The following is a 16,080-nucleotide window of genomic DNA, read 5'->3' as shown; positions in this document are numbered from 1 at the left end:
CACACACACATTCACACACACACACACACACACACACACGCATGCTCACACACGCTCATACACACACACACACACACGCTCACACACTCACACACGCTCACACACTCACACACGCTCACATTTCACTCATACACGCTCACGCTCACACACACACACACACACACACGCTCACACACACTCACACACTCACATACGTTCACACACGCTCACACACACGCTCACACACGCTCGCACTCACACGCTCACACACACACACACGCACACTCACACAAAAAAAAAATTAGGCTTTATAGACATAGTGTTTCTTGAGTAAAGAATACGCTGTACTTATTCAAACATCAGTTCTTTATTTAGCCTTGCATTGTGATCGAGCAGAGATCTGTCTCCAGACTTCTGAATGAAGGCGGCTGGAGTTATGAGGTTTCGCTGACAGTCTGAGGATCCAATGGTGTTACGAGGCTTAGTCACAAGCTCTTTTGAATGCTTTTTTTGGTTAAATATTTGTAAAACTCACAAACAGATGTAAAGATGACCAATAGCATGGATTTAAAATAATAATAATAACGAAATTAAATTTTGATAATTTTCCGGCACACCTGACATGGCACAGTGGTTGGGAAACACTGCTCTCTCTCTCTCTCTCTCCCTTCCACCCTCCCTCCCCTAAGGGTTTTACAGGCCTGTAAATCATCATTTTAAAATGATAAAAAATGCCTCACAATATACACAAAAGGATACATATAAAGTCAGAAGCCTCGGCGTGTTTGAAGCTTTCAGAGTCACTGAGAGAAACTTCTCCAGGCTTTCTCTCAACTCTGGCATCCAGGAATCCTATGATCCGGTAAAAACAACGACAGCACATTAAAACCTCTTCTGCATCAAGCAAGTGCTCAGTGTACATGAGGTTCATCATACAGAATAATATGATTTTTCAGTATGCAGCAATATGACGTACCTATAAGAAAGTGTACCCCACTATCTAAGAACTAACGTCAGTTTTCAGAGATTTTTCTGCAATGACTGTTAATCAGCTGGTGTGTTGGTGGTTGGTAGTGGATGTGTGTTGTACCTGGAAAAGCTCCTGGAAGGACGGGTGTACCGTGGGATTGGGCACAAACGGCAGAGCGTAGAACGGCAGGAACTCGGTGGTCTGGCTCAGTGCCGCCCCTCTGGTCTCCAGATAGTGCTTGAAATGTGTGATCCTGCTGTCAAACTCTCCTTTATCCTGTATTACACAAATATATTTTTACATAAAAAAGAGAGAGTTTGCATCTTGACTGAAAGCTAATACTATGCCATTCAAATACTGATTCAAGTCATGTATTTGACTGAATGAGAGGTTGGCCTGAATGTTTTAGTTTATGAGGACATCTGTTGGTCAAACAGAATACAAGCATCGTAGATTTGTCTATTCAGTTAATTAAAAAAAAAGATAATTGTATTAATATTCCCAACAGTAAAGCGCACTTACGTGACTTCCTACCGGTGATTTCAGTGGGTATATTGTAAAATGAATTTGTAAGTGGAATTCCAGTTTCTGAGCTACTGGATCAAAATCCCGAATCTCCGGAGGAATGGTTTTAGCCCACAGCTCCGAGAATACCTTATAGTCGCCATCATTAAAAGAGCTGAGAAAATCCTCCTATAGGAAGAAACAAGTTATCAAGAGGTCAATTCACTTTTCAGTTGCTTTTCATTTTTAAGTCTAAATAAATACAGAAATAAAGGTTTTCTCTGATCTACATGTAAACATTTTTAAAAGCTGATCGGTTTAAAAAAAACACTACAACACACTGATTCTGCGATGTAAAAATTGTACATATAAATATCAAATTGATTAAAACTAAAAAAAACAAAATCCCCACCGACTTTCTTATGAAAAAGTGCAATTTTTTTTAAATTTCAATTCTGGCTAATAACACTAACAAAATAGGAAAAGGTAATTAAAGAGACAATTTAAAAGTTAAACTTTTGTTGATATGTTTGTATTAGAATTATATCAAAGCAAGCTGATCTGATAAAAACACACTGCAGATTGTCACTTCATGTTCTTTGAATAAAGGAGGTCCGTCTCACGTTATCATTTTACTTCGATGTCATTTTTAATGATTTTTAATCTTTCTTTTTTTTTTTTTTACCGCAATGTTCTACCGTCGTAAACGCGAGCCATGAACCGGATGTAGTAGTAAATCACGTGGCCGGAGGTGAAGCACATTGTTTCGCGGCATGTTTCATATTTGTGTAGAATGAGAAGAAAGTTGATGTTTTTCCCCATGGTTGTTATTTCCTATTTTTAACTGGAACGATCCTGCGCGCATTATATCTGGAGAAAGTAAATCATATTTGCTGAAATCGCTCATTTAAAACGCAATGTACTGCTGTCCCTGATACTAACGGGAGTGTTAGTGTGAGGCTGCACGAGACATTGCCATAATATTTATATGTTTTTACAGCTTTAACAGAGTTTTATATTAAATATTGAACTCTTTTGTTTGCTTGTTTTTTACCAGGATAATACATGACCAGTTGAGGAGTTTTTCCATTTATAGTTCAGTTCGTGTGTAAATGGCTGGGATTCTGTTCGAGGATATCTTTGATGTGAAGGATATTGACCCAGATGGCAAAAAGTTTGACAGAGGTGAGGAGATTTTAGTAAATAATGGATATATGTTCTAGTGGATAATATATATATATATATTATTGTCATTTATTTTTATTTAGTTTTCTTCAGTGCCCGTTATTAAAGTACTATTTACATAATTACATTATGTAATACATGATTACATTATACATTAAAAGCATTACAATACATTAATAAATAAGATTAAAATTGAAATAAAAGGAATGAAAATAAAAGGATTTAAACTTTTACTTAATTTAATTTTAATGTACTTTTTAATTGTATTTACTGTTTTAGTGTAAACACTATATTACATTATATATAACATATTGAAAAATAAGCATTTTTTGTTTTCTATGTTTTCATTTTTTATTATGTAAATGCTTTAAGAAATATTGAGGGAAAAATTATTCTTTTTATTGTCATCTTTTTATTTAATTTAAATGATCCATTATTGAAGTAGAATTTACATGATCAAGAAGTATTTACTTTTAAAACATTAAAGGTACATTAATAAAATTAAAACATTACTAAAAATGAAGTTTAAATAGATAATTAATTTGATTTAGTAATATATTTTGTAATGTAAATTCTACTTTTACTACTAAATAATAGCATACTGAATGGCACTGCTGTATATGTATAAAACGCACACAAAGCTTTTGTGAGGGAAGTACCATGATATAATATATTTTACATATATTCATATTTTAAAATTGCTGCTAGGTGTGACCAAGAAAAGTCTCTCAGTCGGTTTATTCAAAGCCATCCTTTCCTTAATAATCGTTTTACATTTTATTAAAAATAAATTCAGGAAAGACATCAGCAATTCTAAAAGTGTTGGTTTTGTGATTATCAGTGTCTCGTTTTCACTGTGAAAGTGAGTCTTTCAAAATGGACCTGATCCTCGACGTGAACATCCAGATTTATCCGGTTGATCTCGGTGAGTGATAGTCGAGCTCTTCAGTCGTGGTGGTGTTGTGTGTTTGATATGGTCTCATGATCATGATGTTGGCTCAGGTGACAAGTTCAGACTGGTGATTGCCAGCACGCTGTTTGAGGACGGGACGCCGGATGACGGGGAATACAACCCTCAGGACGACAGGCCGTCCAGGTCACACAACAATACACACAGAACCAAAACATTAATTAGAAAGAATATGCAAAACATTCAGATGTAGAAAATGAATTTCTCCTGTGTGAGAATGACTAACTATTAATCATATGCAAATACATTTATAAAAGCAAATGTCACATCCAAATAAATGCTATTTATTTATTTATTTTAAAGATATATTATGATAGGACAGTGTAGAGCAGACGTAAAGTGGGATCGGGAAAGGTTCGTGAGCCAGGACTCGAACTCGTGACGCCTGAAGCGCAGTGGCGCTGTATATCGGCGCTAACAACAGATTAGAGCTGCACGATTATGACAAAAATTGTCGATTATTCCCTTGAAATTGTAATTGCGATTATTAATTACGATTAGCACAATTTACATTGAATGATGTTTACACCACTGTTTGATGCAACCGCATGCCGTATTTTTATATGAAAATAAACAAGCTGAAAACACTCTACCGGAAAAACCTTTAGTGCTTTTCTATAGTATTAAGCCTCAAATGTCAAATATACATCGGATTGGTTTCTTCTTTAAATCACTGTGTGCTGTATGTAAAATGAGTGTTACCTTGACTTTATTTGAAAAAAAACTTCCCAGAATACTGAGTGCTCTGTTGGTTACAGTGTTTACTTCCTTTTTAATTATATTTTTATTAAATATTTATTTATTTGTGAAAAATACTTTGTCATCTAAAGTATAAGTATGTTTATTTAACACATTTATTTTTTAAACAATTTTCAAATGATTTCACATTTCTTAAATATTAATTCAAATAAATAAAATTATATCGGCTTTATATCAGCCATCGGCCACCCTGCTTTCCAAGATATCGGCATCGGCTGTCAAAAAACCCATATCGGTCGACCACTAACTAAAACTAAAACAATGGAAAAACCTTTAAGATAACATTTAGAAAGAAAAAAATGCATCTTAAGCGTGCAGAATAACATAAGAGGACTTTGAACGATTAATTGCCGCTTTGAACATTTACGTAATTGTGGCATCCGTAATTGTAATCACGATTAGAAATTTGATTAATTGTGCAGCCCTACTACAGAATGCTATTTGAAAGTTATTTTATCTAAATAATTAATCAGATTATTATTTTGTTAAATTTAACCTCATTTTAAACCAATTTAAAGTTGTTTATTCTTTGTATTTGATTGAAAAGTGGTGTTGACGTTTTTATTTTTAAACTGTACCATTCAAAGAAATGAACACTTATTTAGCAAGAATGCATTAAATTAATTCAAACTGACAGTAATACGACAAAAGATTTCTATTTCAAATAAATGCTGTTCTTTTGAACTTTCGATTTCGTCGAAGAATCTTGAAAAAAATAGTCTCACAAAAATATTTAGCAGCAAACATCGATAATAATAAGAACCATTATTAATAACTGAAGGATCATGTGACACTGAAGACTGGAGTAATGATGCTGAAAATACAGCTGCGCATCACAGAAATACATTACAGTTTAACAGAGATTCACACAGAAAACAGCTGTTTTAGATTGTAACTTCATTGCTCTTTTGCAGGGCTGATCAGTTTGATTATGTCATGTATGGAAAGGTTTATAGGATTGAAGGAGATGAAACCTCGACAGAAGCGGCCACACGACTGTGAGTTTCATTCATTCTGCCATTTTTTCCACTATTTAGTTTTTCCTAAAAGCTTTTATAACATTTGTAAATACATGCATATAAAATGCAAACACATAAATGCATATTTGTGAATTAAATTTGAATTTATTATTTTTAATTTATTTATTTGAAATCCATTTTTGAATATAAAATTGTTTATTCTATAATATAGCAATGTATTACACTACTTTCTAATCTAATCACTGATTTGTGCGTATGTGTGTCTGCACAGATCTGCGTATGTGTCATATGGAGGTCTGCTAATGCGACTTCAGGGAGATGCTAATAATCTGCATGGATTTGAAGTGGACTCCAGGGTCTATCTCCTGATGAAGAAACTGGCTTTCTGATCGTGTCTCATGTCCTGAAGGACACTCGCTTCTGAGGACTGAGAAAACATATGCATTCTTATCATCATCATCACGTTTTTCTTCTTTTTTACCTTTGAGGCTTTCCCGTTGATGAGAAACTGGTATTGCTAATAATATCTGGAAACTGTGGCCCATGGTACATTACTTTAAAAAAACATATATGGTTACACATATATATTCAAACCATACGACTGCTCAGTTGATGAACTGTTTTCTCATTGCATCTAGTGCATGTGCACTACATCGGCCAAACAAATCTCTGGTGAATCATTAGCATCTCGCTCAAAAATGACCAAAGAGTTTCTATATTTTTCGTTTCTATATTTAGGCGCTGCGTAATATCATTGCGCAGATTCAATGATCTATGCTAAGCTACAGCTAAAAGTGCTACCGCCAGACCCGGAGATCGGCTGAATGGATTTGAAAACGGTAAAACTCAACTGTTTAACTCTAGGGGAGATGGAAAATTAGCCTATTTTCAAAAATAGTGGAGACAAGTCTGAATGCTCTCTCAGATGAGGGAGGCTTGGGGAAAGGTCCCTATGCATGCATGTAATAATTGCATCCTGTGCATTTAAACAAATACAAAATAACAGGTTAAGCAAAAACGGCAAAGATCGTGTCCCAGCATAAATGGGAATCCAGTTTAATGTGATTTAAACGACATAAGTGTGGCAGTGTGTGCAACAGTGTTTGCAGTGTGAGGAGTGGAATGGAAATTACAAGACGTCTCAGTGGCTCAAGTCTGCAGTCAGATGAGGGGCCTGAACGTAATATTTAACCCCTGATTATCTCTATACTGTGGCATAGGAGAGAATTTCACATTATGATTCAGAGTATTGGCACTTTCCTTGAATGAGAAACAAACACTCAGGGTCTGAAGCTCATTTTTCCTCCTGTTTGGGTAAGTGGTCGGTGAAAGATGCTTATGGAAGCTGTTTCTGCCACTGAATAAAAGACAAAAAGTGCAACTGCGACTTTTTATCTCAATTCTGACTTCTTTTATCTTGCATTTGTGAGTTTCAGATTTTTTCAAAAGTCAGTCAAAACTTAGAATTGGACGTTATAACGTTTATGTAAATTTTCAATTGCAAGAAAAAAATAGATGTGAGAAAAAAGTAATAATTACATTTTCAGTGACGGAAACCGGCTTCCAGATACTTGATCATCGGTAAATATCGAAATACATTTTAAATCCCATATTTGTCATTTTCCAGCAATAAATAAACGACAAATTTGTAACTTTAATTGTTAAACAGAAAATATATGTCTTAAAATCAAACGAACAATATAAAATATATTTAGTAAATTAAACTTTTACTTCTGTATAATTGTAACTTTCATTTTAAAGTATAAAATTTATATAAAATGTACATTTCATAAATATATAATATATATATAAAACAACTTTTTGTTTAATTTTTATTGCTGGAAAACAAGTCCGGGTTTTAAGTTAAAAACTTGCATTTGCCATGAATTTATTTTATATAATGTTACAATTTTGGTAAAAAAAACACACACCGTAACAGATTTCGGGTGAGTGGGTTACATTACAATTTTAGGCGTTAAAAAATATTTCAATATATTTTTAGTACAACACATTGAATATCAGTTTAGCAGTCAAAAATATTTAATTGTATTGTTTAACAGCTCAGTAGAAGACCTTTTGTGCATTTAAAATGTATCTTTCATGCTATGGCTATGTTTATAATATTTGAAAAATATGAAATTAAGACTCTGTCATCGAGTCTGCTTAGTTTAAATAGTTTTCTTGATAATTTAGTCGAACTTTTAATTCCAAGGTAAATGCGAGCGGTGTAGCGACAGCCGGAAGTGACGCCAGACTGACGTTCCCAAGGTGCGTCGTTTACTGCGGCTGCCGTCAAAATCACTTGCGTTCAAATAATGCACGTATTGTTTTGAACAGGACTGACATGCTGTGTGCTGCTGACGGTCTGCATTACATTACAGCGCCGCTGGTTCAGAGTCAGACCTGCGTCTTTAATAATCCGGCGACATTAGTGCTGAAAGTAGGCGTGTGTAGTACGTAGTGTGTAGTATGCAGTGTGTAGTATGCAGTATGCAGTGCGGTAGAGCGCACTGACGGAGCGCTGCAGTAATTGGTGGCAGTGTCCTGATCATTACGTGCTACGGGCCGCGATAAAATGGGTCCAAATCGCTGTGAAAAGTTATAAAGATTATAAAGAGAGAAAAATGGACTATAGACGCAAAAGGAGACTGACGTTCTTCACTATAGGACTGATCTTCTTACTGAGCGGCATTGAGTACGGTAAGCTGAGTATGGTACTGCTGTCCGGGGCACAACAGTTTACATTTCTACAGTACACTATGGGCTTATATACACTATGGGTTTATATACACTATGGGTTTATATACACTATGGGCTTATATACACTATGGGTTTATATATATATATATAAGCAGTATGACATCACATTACCATGGTACACATCACAATATTACTGCGGTACCATGTCAAAAATAAAATAAAAAATCAGTGTTTTTTTGTTATATGTGTATTAGGCCTATAATTGGTATTATTATCTATTAATAATATTATTATTATATTTACTTAACTTTTTACTTTTAGTCATTTAGCAGACGCTTTTATCCAAAGCGACTTACAAATAAATGTGTATTATATATTGTTATATGTGTATTATTATTATCTATTAATAATAATCTATTCATATAAAATAATAATAGAATCGCCTATAAAATAATAATGTTGCTGAAACATCCAGCAGTCAGGAAAATTATTAATTGTTAATTAAGTTCATTAGAATTTGGATTTATTGGAACTAGAATTTGAACACACTCAACATGTTGAATTGGAATTTTAATAGATTTGAATTGAAATCGATTTTGATTTTATTGAATTTGAAGTTGAATTGAATTCAAATTGATCTGAATTGGAATTTAAATGGAGTTGGAACTTATTTGAATGTGGATTGATCTGAATTATCGGATCAATTGATCTGAATAATGAATTTGGATTTTAATTTTATTTGGAAATTAAATGTGAATTTGCCACAAGCTCCACAAAATTGATTTGAACTCAAATTTAAATCGAAACAACCCCACACTCTACAGCATGTTGAACTAGAATTTGAATTGATGTGAATTGCAATTACCATGATACAAAACAATTATCATTTATTTAACATACTATTAACACATACAACAAGTTACTGGTTCTCTAAAACAGCATGATATTACTATGGTACACAATACACATCAAAATATTAATATTACTATGTCATTCATTCATTCATAGATAGATAGATAGATAGTTATTAGTGTATTATTTTATTTGGATTCCATTTGAGTGTATAAATATATAAATAATAATGGAATATAAAATAATAATGTTGCTAGATTTTTCAGTAGTCAGGATAATTCTCAATGGATTCTCAGTTCTCAAGGAGACTGGGTCACATTCATCACAAACGTATAACGCGATGTTGCTAATAGCAGTGATTGAATTGTTACTTGTTTCTAATAAAACTTACCCTATAAATCAGACATTTTCCGACATGCCTGTCTCAGAATCGCTCTTTGTGTTCAGAGATTCTTCAGATTTTTCAGAGCCCTAAGTCACAGAGTTTCTCTCGTAATAAACTGCCATTAGTTACTAATCTAGCTATCAAGATAATAGTTCAAATACCAGATCAGATGTGCCCGTAATGTAATGAACATTGCTGTCACCTAATGAATGTCTGTTTTCATTTCAGCTGTGATTTTGCCCACAATATGGAGGTATCTGCAGACGTTAAATGCAGCGCCGTACTTTCTTGGTCTCAGCCTATCAGCGTTCAGCTTCAGCGGGCTTCTCGCTGGTCCTTTGTTTGGCCTCTGGTCAGATCGCACACTCTCCACCAAGAAAATCATCCTGTTCGCCAATGTCTTTGAGATTGTTGGTATGTTTGGACTTAAAGGAACAGTTCACCCAAAAATGAACATTTGCTGTAAATGTTCTCTTCCTCAGGCCATTCGAGATGTAGATGAGTTTGTTTCTTTATCAGATTTGGAGAAATGTAGCATTGCATCAGTGTCTCAGCAATGGATGCTCTGCAGTGAATGGGTGCCGTCAGAATGAGAGTCCAAACAGCTGATAAACACATCACAATAATCCACAAGTAATCCACACCACTCCAGTCCATCAGTTAACGTCTGGAGAAGACAAAAGCTGCGTGTTTGTAAGAAACACATCCATCATTAAAATGCTTTAATCTGTCAATTCTGTCCATAAATCCATAATCCATAATAATGCTTCCTCCAGTGAAAAAGTGCATCTCCTGTTGTCTCTCACATCAAAATCCACCCACATATTTGTTTAGAGCTGTTTTGGCTTGTGAACAGTGCTTGATCTGCGCAGCTTTCTCTCCTGATTCAGACCAGATTTGTCACTGGAGAAAGCAATATTATGGATAGAGGACTCATATTTTAGCCAGACGCAGTGGTTTAAAGATAAAACGTCTTAATGATGGATTTGTTTCTTACAAACAAGCATATTTTGGCTTCTCAAGACATTAACTGATGGACTGGAGTGGTGTGGATTATTGTGATGTTTTTATCAGCTGTTTGGACTCTCATTCTGACGGCACCCATTCACTGCAGAGCATCCAATGCTGAGACACTGATGCAGTGCTACATTTCTACAAACCTGATGAAGAAACAAACTCATCCTAATCTTGGACTGGCTGAGGGTGAGCACATTTACAGCAATTTCACCATTTTTGGATGAACAGCTCCTATAATGAAGGCTACGCTTGCAGTGTTGGTGGCTTTTGGGTAACATCTCTTTCTGTCTGTTTTTAGGTAATTTCATGTATTTTATGGGATACTCCAAATGGCTATTGCTCTGCAGTCGTCTAGTTGCAGGTGAAGTTTCAGTCTAATTCTTTAAGGTTATGTCTATTTGAATGCTTTAGTGATTTAACCAGTTTCTAATGCTCTAGGTATTGGCACTGGTGCTGGATCATCTATCTTCAGCTTCTTGACTAGAAATACAGCCTCTGAGGACCGTTCGACTGTTTTCGCTGCGGTTATGGCCTGCCGTCAAGCTGGGCTTCTGATTGGTCAGTGAAAATAAATTAGTAGACCATACAAGGAAATTAGGATTTGTGCAATGAAATATTTTAATTGCTGTTTATATTCAGCAGGTGTTCTACCGAACATATAGTTTGATTAATTATATGTAATAAATTATTTATAACAATTAAATCATTATATTTTTATTAATTATAATTATATATATATTATTTCTGGTTCTCGTAATGACATCAGTTTCTGTATTTAATTTAGAGGTGTTTTTTTTGTATATTTTGTTTTGTGTGTTGTCTTCTAGGTCCTGCATTCAATATCTTTCTCAGACTCTGTAACTTCCAGATCGGACCTTTCACAGTGAACAAATACACTTCCCCGGGGGTAAGATCAAGAAGATTTCCAGTTGACATTGTATGAGGCATCTTGACGTTTGCAAATGTGCAATAAACAGATGTATTTATGTGTTTCAGCTCTTCATGTGCCTGCTGTGGATCCTCCTTCAGTTTATAGTCCTGTTCATGTACTGGGACTTCACTCCTCAAGACCAAAGGTGTCAGAGGAACGGAGTGGAGCGGGAGGAAGAAGAGGAGGGCGAAGAGGGCGAGGAGGGCAAACCTTTGGTTGGGCCCAATGAGCTCACTGGCTCATACGGGACGGTCACCAGCGTCCAGTCCAGGACCTCTTCAGTGGCCAACGGTGATGTGACTCATGTTTCCCCTCCGCCTTCACCTCCACCTGAGGACCTCAGCTCCAGTCCCTTCAAGAACTTCAGTGCTAGCAGAGGTGAGAACCAAAATGTACTCAAAGGAGAACTTAATGATCCTTAAAACATCACACACTACATGTTCAGATAAGTTTGAATCTCACTTGATATAAATCAAATCTGGAAACCTAGTTTGACGTATTTCAGAGTTTACTGTCTGCCTAATACAGAACAGGTTTTTGTACGCCAAATTTCAGACTCACTGTGGGAATCAGCTTGGCTTAAAATCCATTTTTCATTGTTTCTACTTTCAGAGTTCCTCAGAGAGGAGGTGGTTGTGCTGTTGGCTGCTCAGTTTATCACACTGTTTAATCAGACCGCTCTGGAGGTGAACACACACACACACACGCACGCATGTGTTCATGTGTTGGGATTAAATTGAATTGTCCACACTCACCATCAAATGTTGAAATGGATGAATTTGAATTGAATTTTGACTGGATTTTAATAGAATTTTTCCACACACTTCACAGAATGTTGAATTGGAATTTGATTGGGATATAAATTTGCACTGATTTGGAATTGAATTTGCCATACACACCACAGAGTCCGCGTGTTCCTTCTGGTCATTTGCTTTTCTACTGGCTCTCCTGTTGAAAATGAACTGAGCTGGCGGTTGCCGCCTATACGGTGCAGTACAGAAGATGGGGGATGAAAAATTCTAAATTTATTTGGAATTTTCAGCGCCGCCGCCCACACATTCGAAACAAATATTAAATCATAATCTCATTTTTTTACCCATGAACAAAAATACAAAAAATCTAGCTTAATTTTTGTTTTTCTGTTTCTTAAAGGGGTCATATGATGCTTTTTAAAAGATCAATATTTTGTGTATTTGGTGTAACAGCATATGTTGACATGCTTTAATGTTCAAAAAACACATTATTTTTCAAATACTGTACATTATTGTAGGTCCTCTAAAAAAACAAAAAAAAAGAAAAAGGAGCCATTTTCTCATTTTTCTACTTTCAATATTAAATAAAAAAAACGAATGATCGAATGATACACGGATTCATACACTTCACAGAATGTTGAATTGGAATTTGAATGAATCGGAATTGTAATTTGAATTGGAACTGGAATTGGATTTGATTTGATTTGGAATTTGAATTGAATTTGCCACACAATTCACAGAATGTTGAATTGGAATTGATTTGGATTTGAATTTGAAATTAAATTTGCCACGCATTCTATAAAAAGCTGAATTGGAATTTGAATTTAAATTGCATTTGCCACAAGTTCCACAAAATGTTGAACTGGAATTTGAATTCATTTAAATTAGAATTTTAATTGAATTGCAATCGCAGCATGCCCACAGGATTTTGAACAAGAATTTGTATAGGCCACTCCCAACAGGATTTTGAATTGAAATTAAATTGATCATAAATCACATTCTGATTCTGAATTGTAATTCAGATTCAACACAGTTACACAAAAGTTTTGCGGCAATCCCGAAAAACCACTTTGTTTTCAGTTTGTCTATAGAATGAAAGTTAATTTATTTACATATTTTATATATTTATATATATATATAAATTAAATACTTTAAGGTTTAAAACATTTAAATGGATTATATACATTTTTGTTTCTTCTACCTTAAATTCAAATTTGAATTACAATTATGCATCCAATTTGTTGATTAATTTCAGATTCAATAATTGATTTGGAAAATAAAAGGTATTCACATTTATAGCTGGTGGAAATCACTTGCACTACTCTATATGGCAAATAATTATTTCTTACGTGTGATATTTAGTCTTGTTGTTCCTCTAGACTATGGTGACTCCTCTGACACAGAAGTTCTTTAACTTCGGCGAGTTGGAGAACAGCATCATGTACTGTCTGTGTGGCGTCGAGGTGATCGCTGGCTTCCTGTTCGTGCGCTGGTTGAGCAAGCGTGTGGCGGAGCGAGTGGTGCTGGCCGTCGGCCTCATCCTCTGCAATATCTCCTGTGTCTGGTGCATGATCTTCCTGGCCAATCCTCAGGGTAAGAAGAACACACAGAACTGTGGATGTTGTTCTTATTAGCTGTAAAATCCCTCACGGCTCTCAAATTATTCTTTGGTTTAGGAGGATTTGCGTGGCAGCTGGCGGAGTTCATCATTGGTGTTTTCCTTCAGGTCCTGGGCCTTCCTTTTGTGGCAGTCGCCCAGGTGTCTCTCTTCTCCAAAATTACATCAGAGAAGACACAAGGTTAGTCCTATGAACAGAGTAGCTGCTTAGTAAGTGCCTAGAAACAAGTCGGAACACTTGAGGCACGGTCACATTTACCATTGTTCAGCGACTCAATAAGAATCCAAGCGATCTGGAATTTCTCTTGAGGGTGAAAGATTTCTACATGCAAAGTTCGCAACGGGTCCAATGGGTTGGTTACATTGATGTGCTGTTCAGTTTTAGACAATTAATCTTTTTTTCGCCCACAAAATTTTGATAATGTATGGAAGCCCGTTTCCACCACTGAATAAAAAATAAAATTACTTTTTAAAAATCTTGCAATTCTTGTTTTTATTTCCTCGCAATTCTGAGACTTTTTTTTCACAAATCTGACTTTTTTCTCGCAATTCTGATATTTTTTCACAATTATGACTTTTTCTCGCAATTCTGAATATTTGTTGCAATTGCGAGTTTATATCTCACAATTCTGACTTTTTTTCTTGCAATTTTGACTTTTCTCACAATTGCAAGTTTATATCTCGCAATTCTGACTTTTTTAATCTCACAATTCTGACATTTTCTTACAATTTTGCCTTTTTTTAAATGTTTTTCTCACAATTGCAAGTTTATATCTCACAATCCTAACTTTTTTCTTGCAATTTTGACTTTTTTTCTCGCATTTCTGACTTTTTTCTCGTAATTGTGAGTTTATATCTTGCATTTCTGACTTTTTCTCATTGTTGCGAGTTTATATCTCGTAATTCTGTCTTTTCTCAGAATTGTGAGATATAAACTCGCAGTTACTGTTTTTATATTTTTTTTATTCAGTGGTGGAAACAAGCTAACATAGTAGGGCTGCACGATTAATCGAAATTAAATCGCAAAGGCGATAAATCATGATTAGGCAGAAGCTGTGATTGTCATGCGTATCTTTCAGTGAAGCACGGTTCTGTGATCAGCAGTAAATCTCCATCCAAAGGCCAGAGAAACTCCAAATACGCCTCGCAGAAGAAATCCAGGAAATCCATATCGCTGCAGCTGAATAAACAGAAGATTCAACTGCTTTCATTGATTCAACGTGACTAATAAACACACGACTACAACAATATACGTTTTATCGGAGTTCTGATTATTATAATTTTCATTAAAATAAAGTATATTTATAATGCAATGCCTTTATCACTGCTTAAATACTATGAAATATGTTGCGTGCCTTATTCTGTGTAAGAAGCCACATCATCTCACAAAAGGATTTATTTCAAACACTCGACTGACGTTATGAAGTGAGTTTGGAGTAAAAATATGTTATTAAATGTGGTATTTTCACATGCTTTCAGATGGAGCAGCATTTACTACACAGAGCCGTAGTTCACTGACAAGCTACGCAAACAGCTGTCATAATGGCAGAACGATTTCTTCGATTTCATAATTGTGCGATTAAATCGTCTGCGATTATGAATGCCATTTTGCGTAGCTTGTCAGTGAACTACGGCTCTGTGGTATCGAAAGAATAAAATTATTGAAGAGAATCACTGATTAATTATTTTGGCAAAATCTTATTTTTTCTTAAGGAGAAAAAAAAACGGATTCATTGCTATTTACCATTTCTCCATCTGGTACAATCAGTAAGCATAAACATAAATATATACATAAATACATCATTTGTATAAGTAAAAAAAAATATGTTTGTTAATACACACACACACACACACACACACACAGATAGATAGATAGATAGATAAAAAAGATAGTGAAAATAAAAAAGTAGCTTATTATTTAACAATATTCTTTCTTTGTCTCTAGGTTTGACATCAACTAGATTGTGCCACTGTCGGTGAGCTGTTACTGAATCTTTTGACTCAATAAATCTTGAGAAATCAGTCTAGGTTTGACACACTGACAGTTAATGCAGCTCCAGCTGAAACACCATCAGTGACCACTGGACAACACCTGGATTGACTGCAACACAAATAAACAGCAGTGAATGGAGACCACAGGAGAGGGGTAAGACCAGCATAACAAGCAGAATGACAAAAGCAAAGGCGAGGCTGCTGAATAAATCAGGTGAATCTCGGCTCTGTGCAGAGCTTTGATCAGGGCCAAGACTCTTGTGATAAATGGATGTTTCTACTATATTTCCTATGGAAATTCCATCAGATCAAATGTTTTAGGATTTAGAACGAAAGGCCACATCCCGAGGGAAAATCCATTCATGTGCGTCATGATGTTTTTATATTAATACAGAGATTAATGCAATGAGTTTAGAACAATATAGATTTGTTGATGATTGATTATTTGTTTTTAATGTATTAATTTCCTTTTTTTTTTTCTTAAAA

At 35.1% G+C, this 16,080-nt stretch overlaps 3 protein-coding genes across 5 annotated transcripts in view; 2 read left to right on the top strand and 1 right to left on the bottom strand.

Moving 5' to 3' along the window:
* The window catches only part of LOC107731656 (lisH domain-containing protein ARMC9-like), a 7,852-nt gene extending 5,309 nt beyond the window's left edge, over positions 1-2,543 (bottom strand). The window contains exons 1-4 of the mRNA XM_016542803.1: positions 2,508-2,543; positions 1,472-1,642; positions 1,070-1,225; positions 739-831 (exon numbers count right to left, since the gene is read on the bottom strand). Of these exons, the coding sequence (XP_016398289.1) occupies positions 739-831; positions 1,070-1,225; positions 1,472-1,642; positions 2,508-2,543 (456 nt within the window). The remainder of the gene's footprint in view (positions 1-738; positions 832-1,069; positions 1,226-1,471; positions 1,643-2,507) is intronic.
* LOC107731657 (RNA polymerase II subunit H) lies at positions 2,175-6,021 on the top strand. 3 transcript variants are annotated; one of them, XM_016542807.1, is made up of 6 exons: positions 2,175-2,276; positions 2,511-2,638; positions 3,480-3,563; positions 3,641-3,734; positions 5,282-5,365; positions 5,619-6,021. In XM_016542807.1, exons 2-6 carry the CDS (start codon positions 2,566-2,568, stop codon positions 5,734-5,736), a joined length of 453 nt encoding a protein of 150 aa, XP_016398293.1. In that variant the 5' UTR covers positions 2,175-2,276; positions 2,511-2,565; the 3' UTR covers positions 5,737-6,021. The 3 variants fall into 3 exon arrangements, with proteins under 3 accessions (XP_016398293.1, XP_016398291.1, XP_016398292.1); XM_016542805.1 differs by having other exon boundaries at positions 2,175-2,332; XM_016542806.1 differs by having other exon boundaries at positions 2,175-2,407.
* Positions 6,022-7,815: 1,794 nt separating this feature from the next.
* On the top strand, positions 7,816-13,788 carry LOC107731658 (major facilitator superfamily domain-containing protein 8-like). The gene is made up of 9 exons (XM_016542808.1): positions 7,816-8,047; positions 9,513-9,698; positions 10,600-10,662; positions 10,740-10,859; positions 11,129-11,208; positions 11,298-11,610; positions 11,845-11,918; positions 13,364-13,577; positions 13,661-13,788. Exons 1-9 carry the CDS (start codon positions 7,972-7,974, stop codon positions 13,786-13,788), a joined length of 1,254 nt encoding a protein of 417 aa, XP_016398294.1. The 5' UTR covers positions 7,816-7,971.
* Positions 13,789-16,080: the final 2,292 nt, after the last annotated feature.

The sequence above is a fragment of the Sinocyclocheilus rhinocerous genome, unplaced genomic scaffold (genome assembly GCF_001515625.1).
Source record: "Sinocyclocheilus rhinocerous isolate Xijiao unplaced genomic scaffold, SAMN03320098_v1.1 scaffold4777, whole genome shotgun sequence".
Lineage (NCBI taxonomy): Eukaryota > Metazoa > Chordata > Actinopteri > Cypriniformes > Cyprinidae > Sinocyclocheilus > Sinocyclocheilus rhinocerous.
The sequence above is the reverse complement of the archived record's forward strand: the minus strand, read 5'-3'. Positions and strand labels throughout refer to the sequence as shown.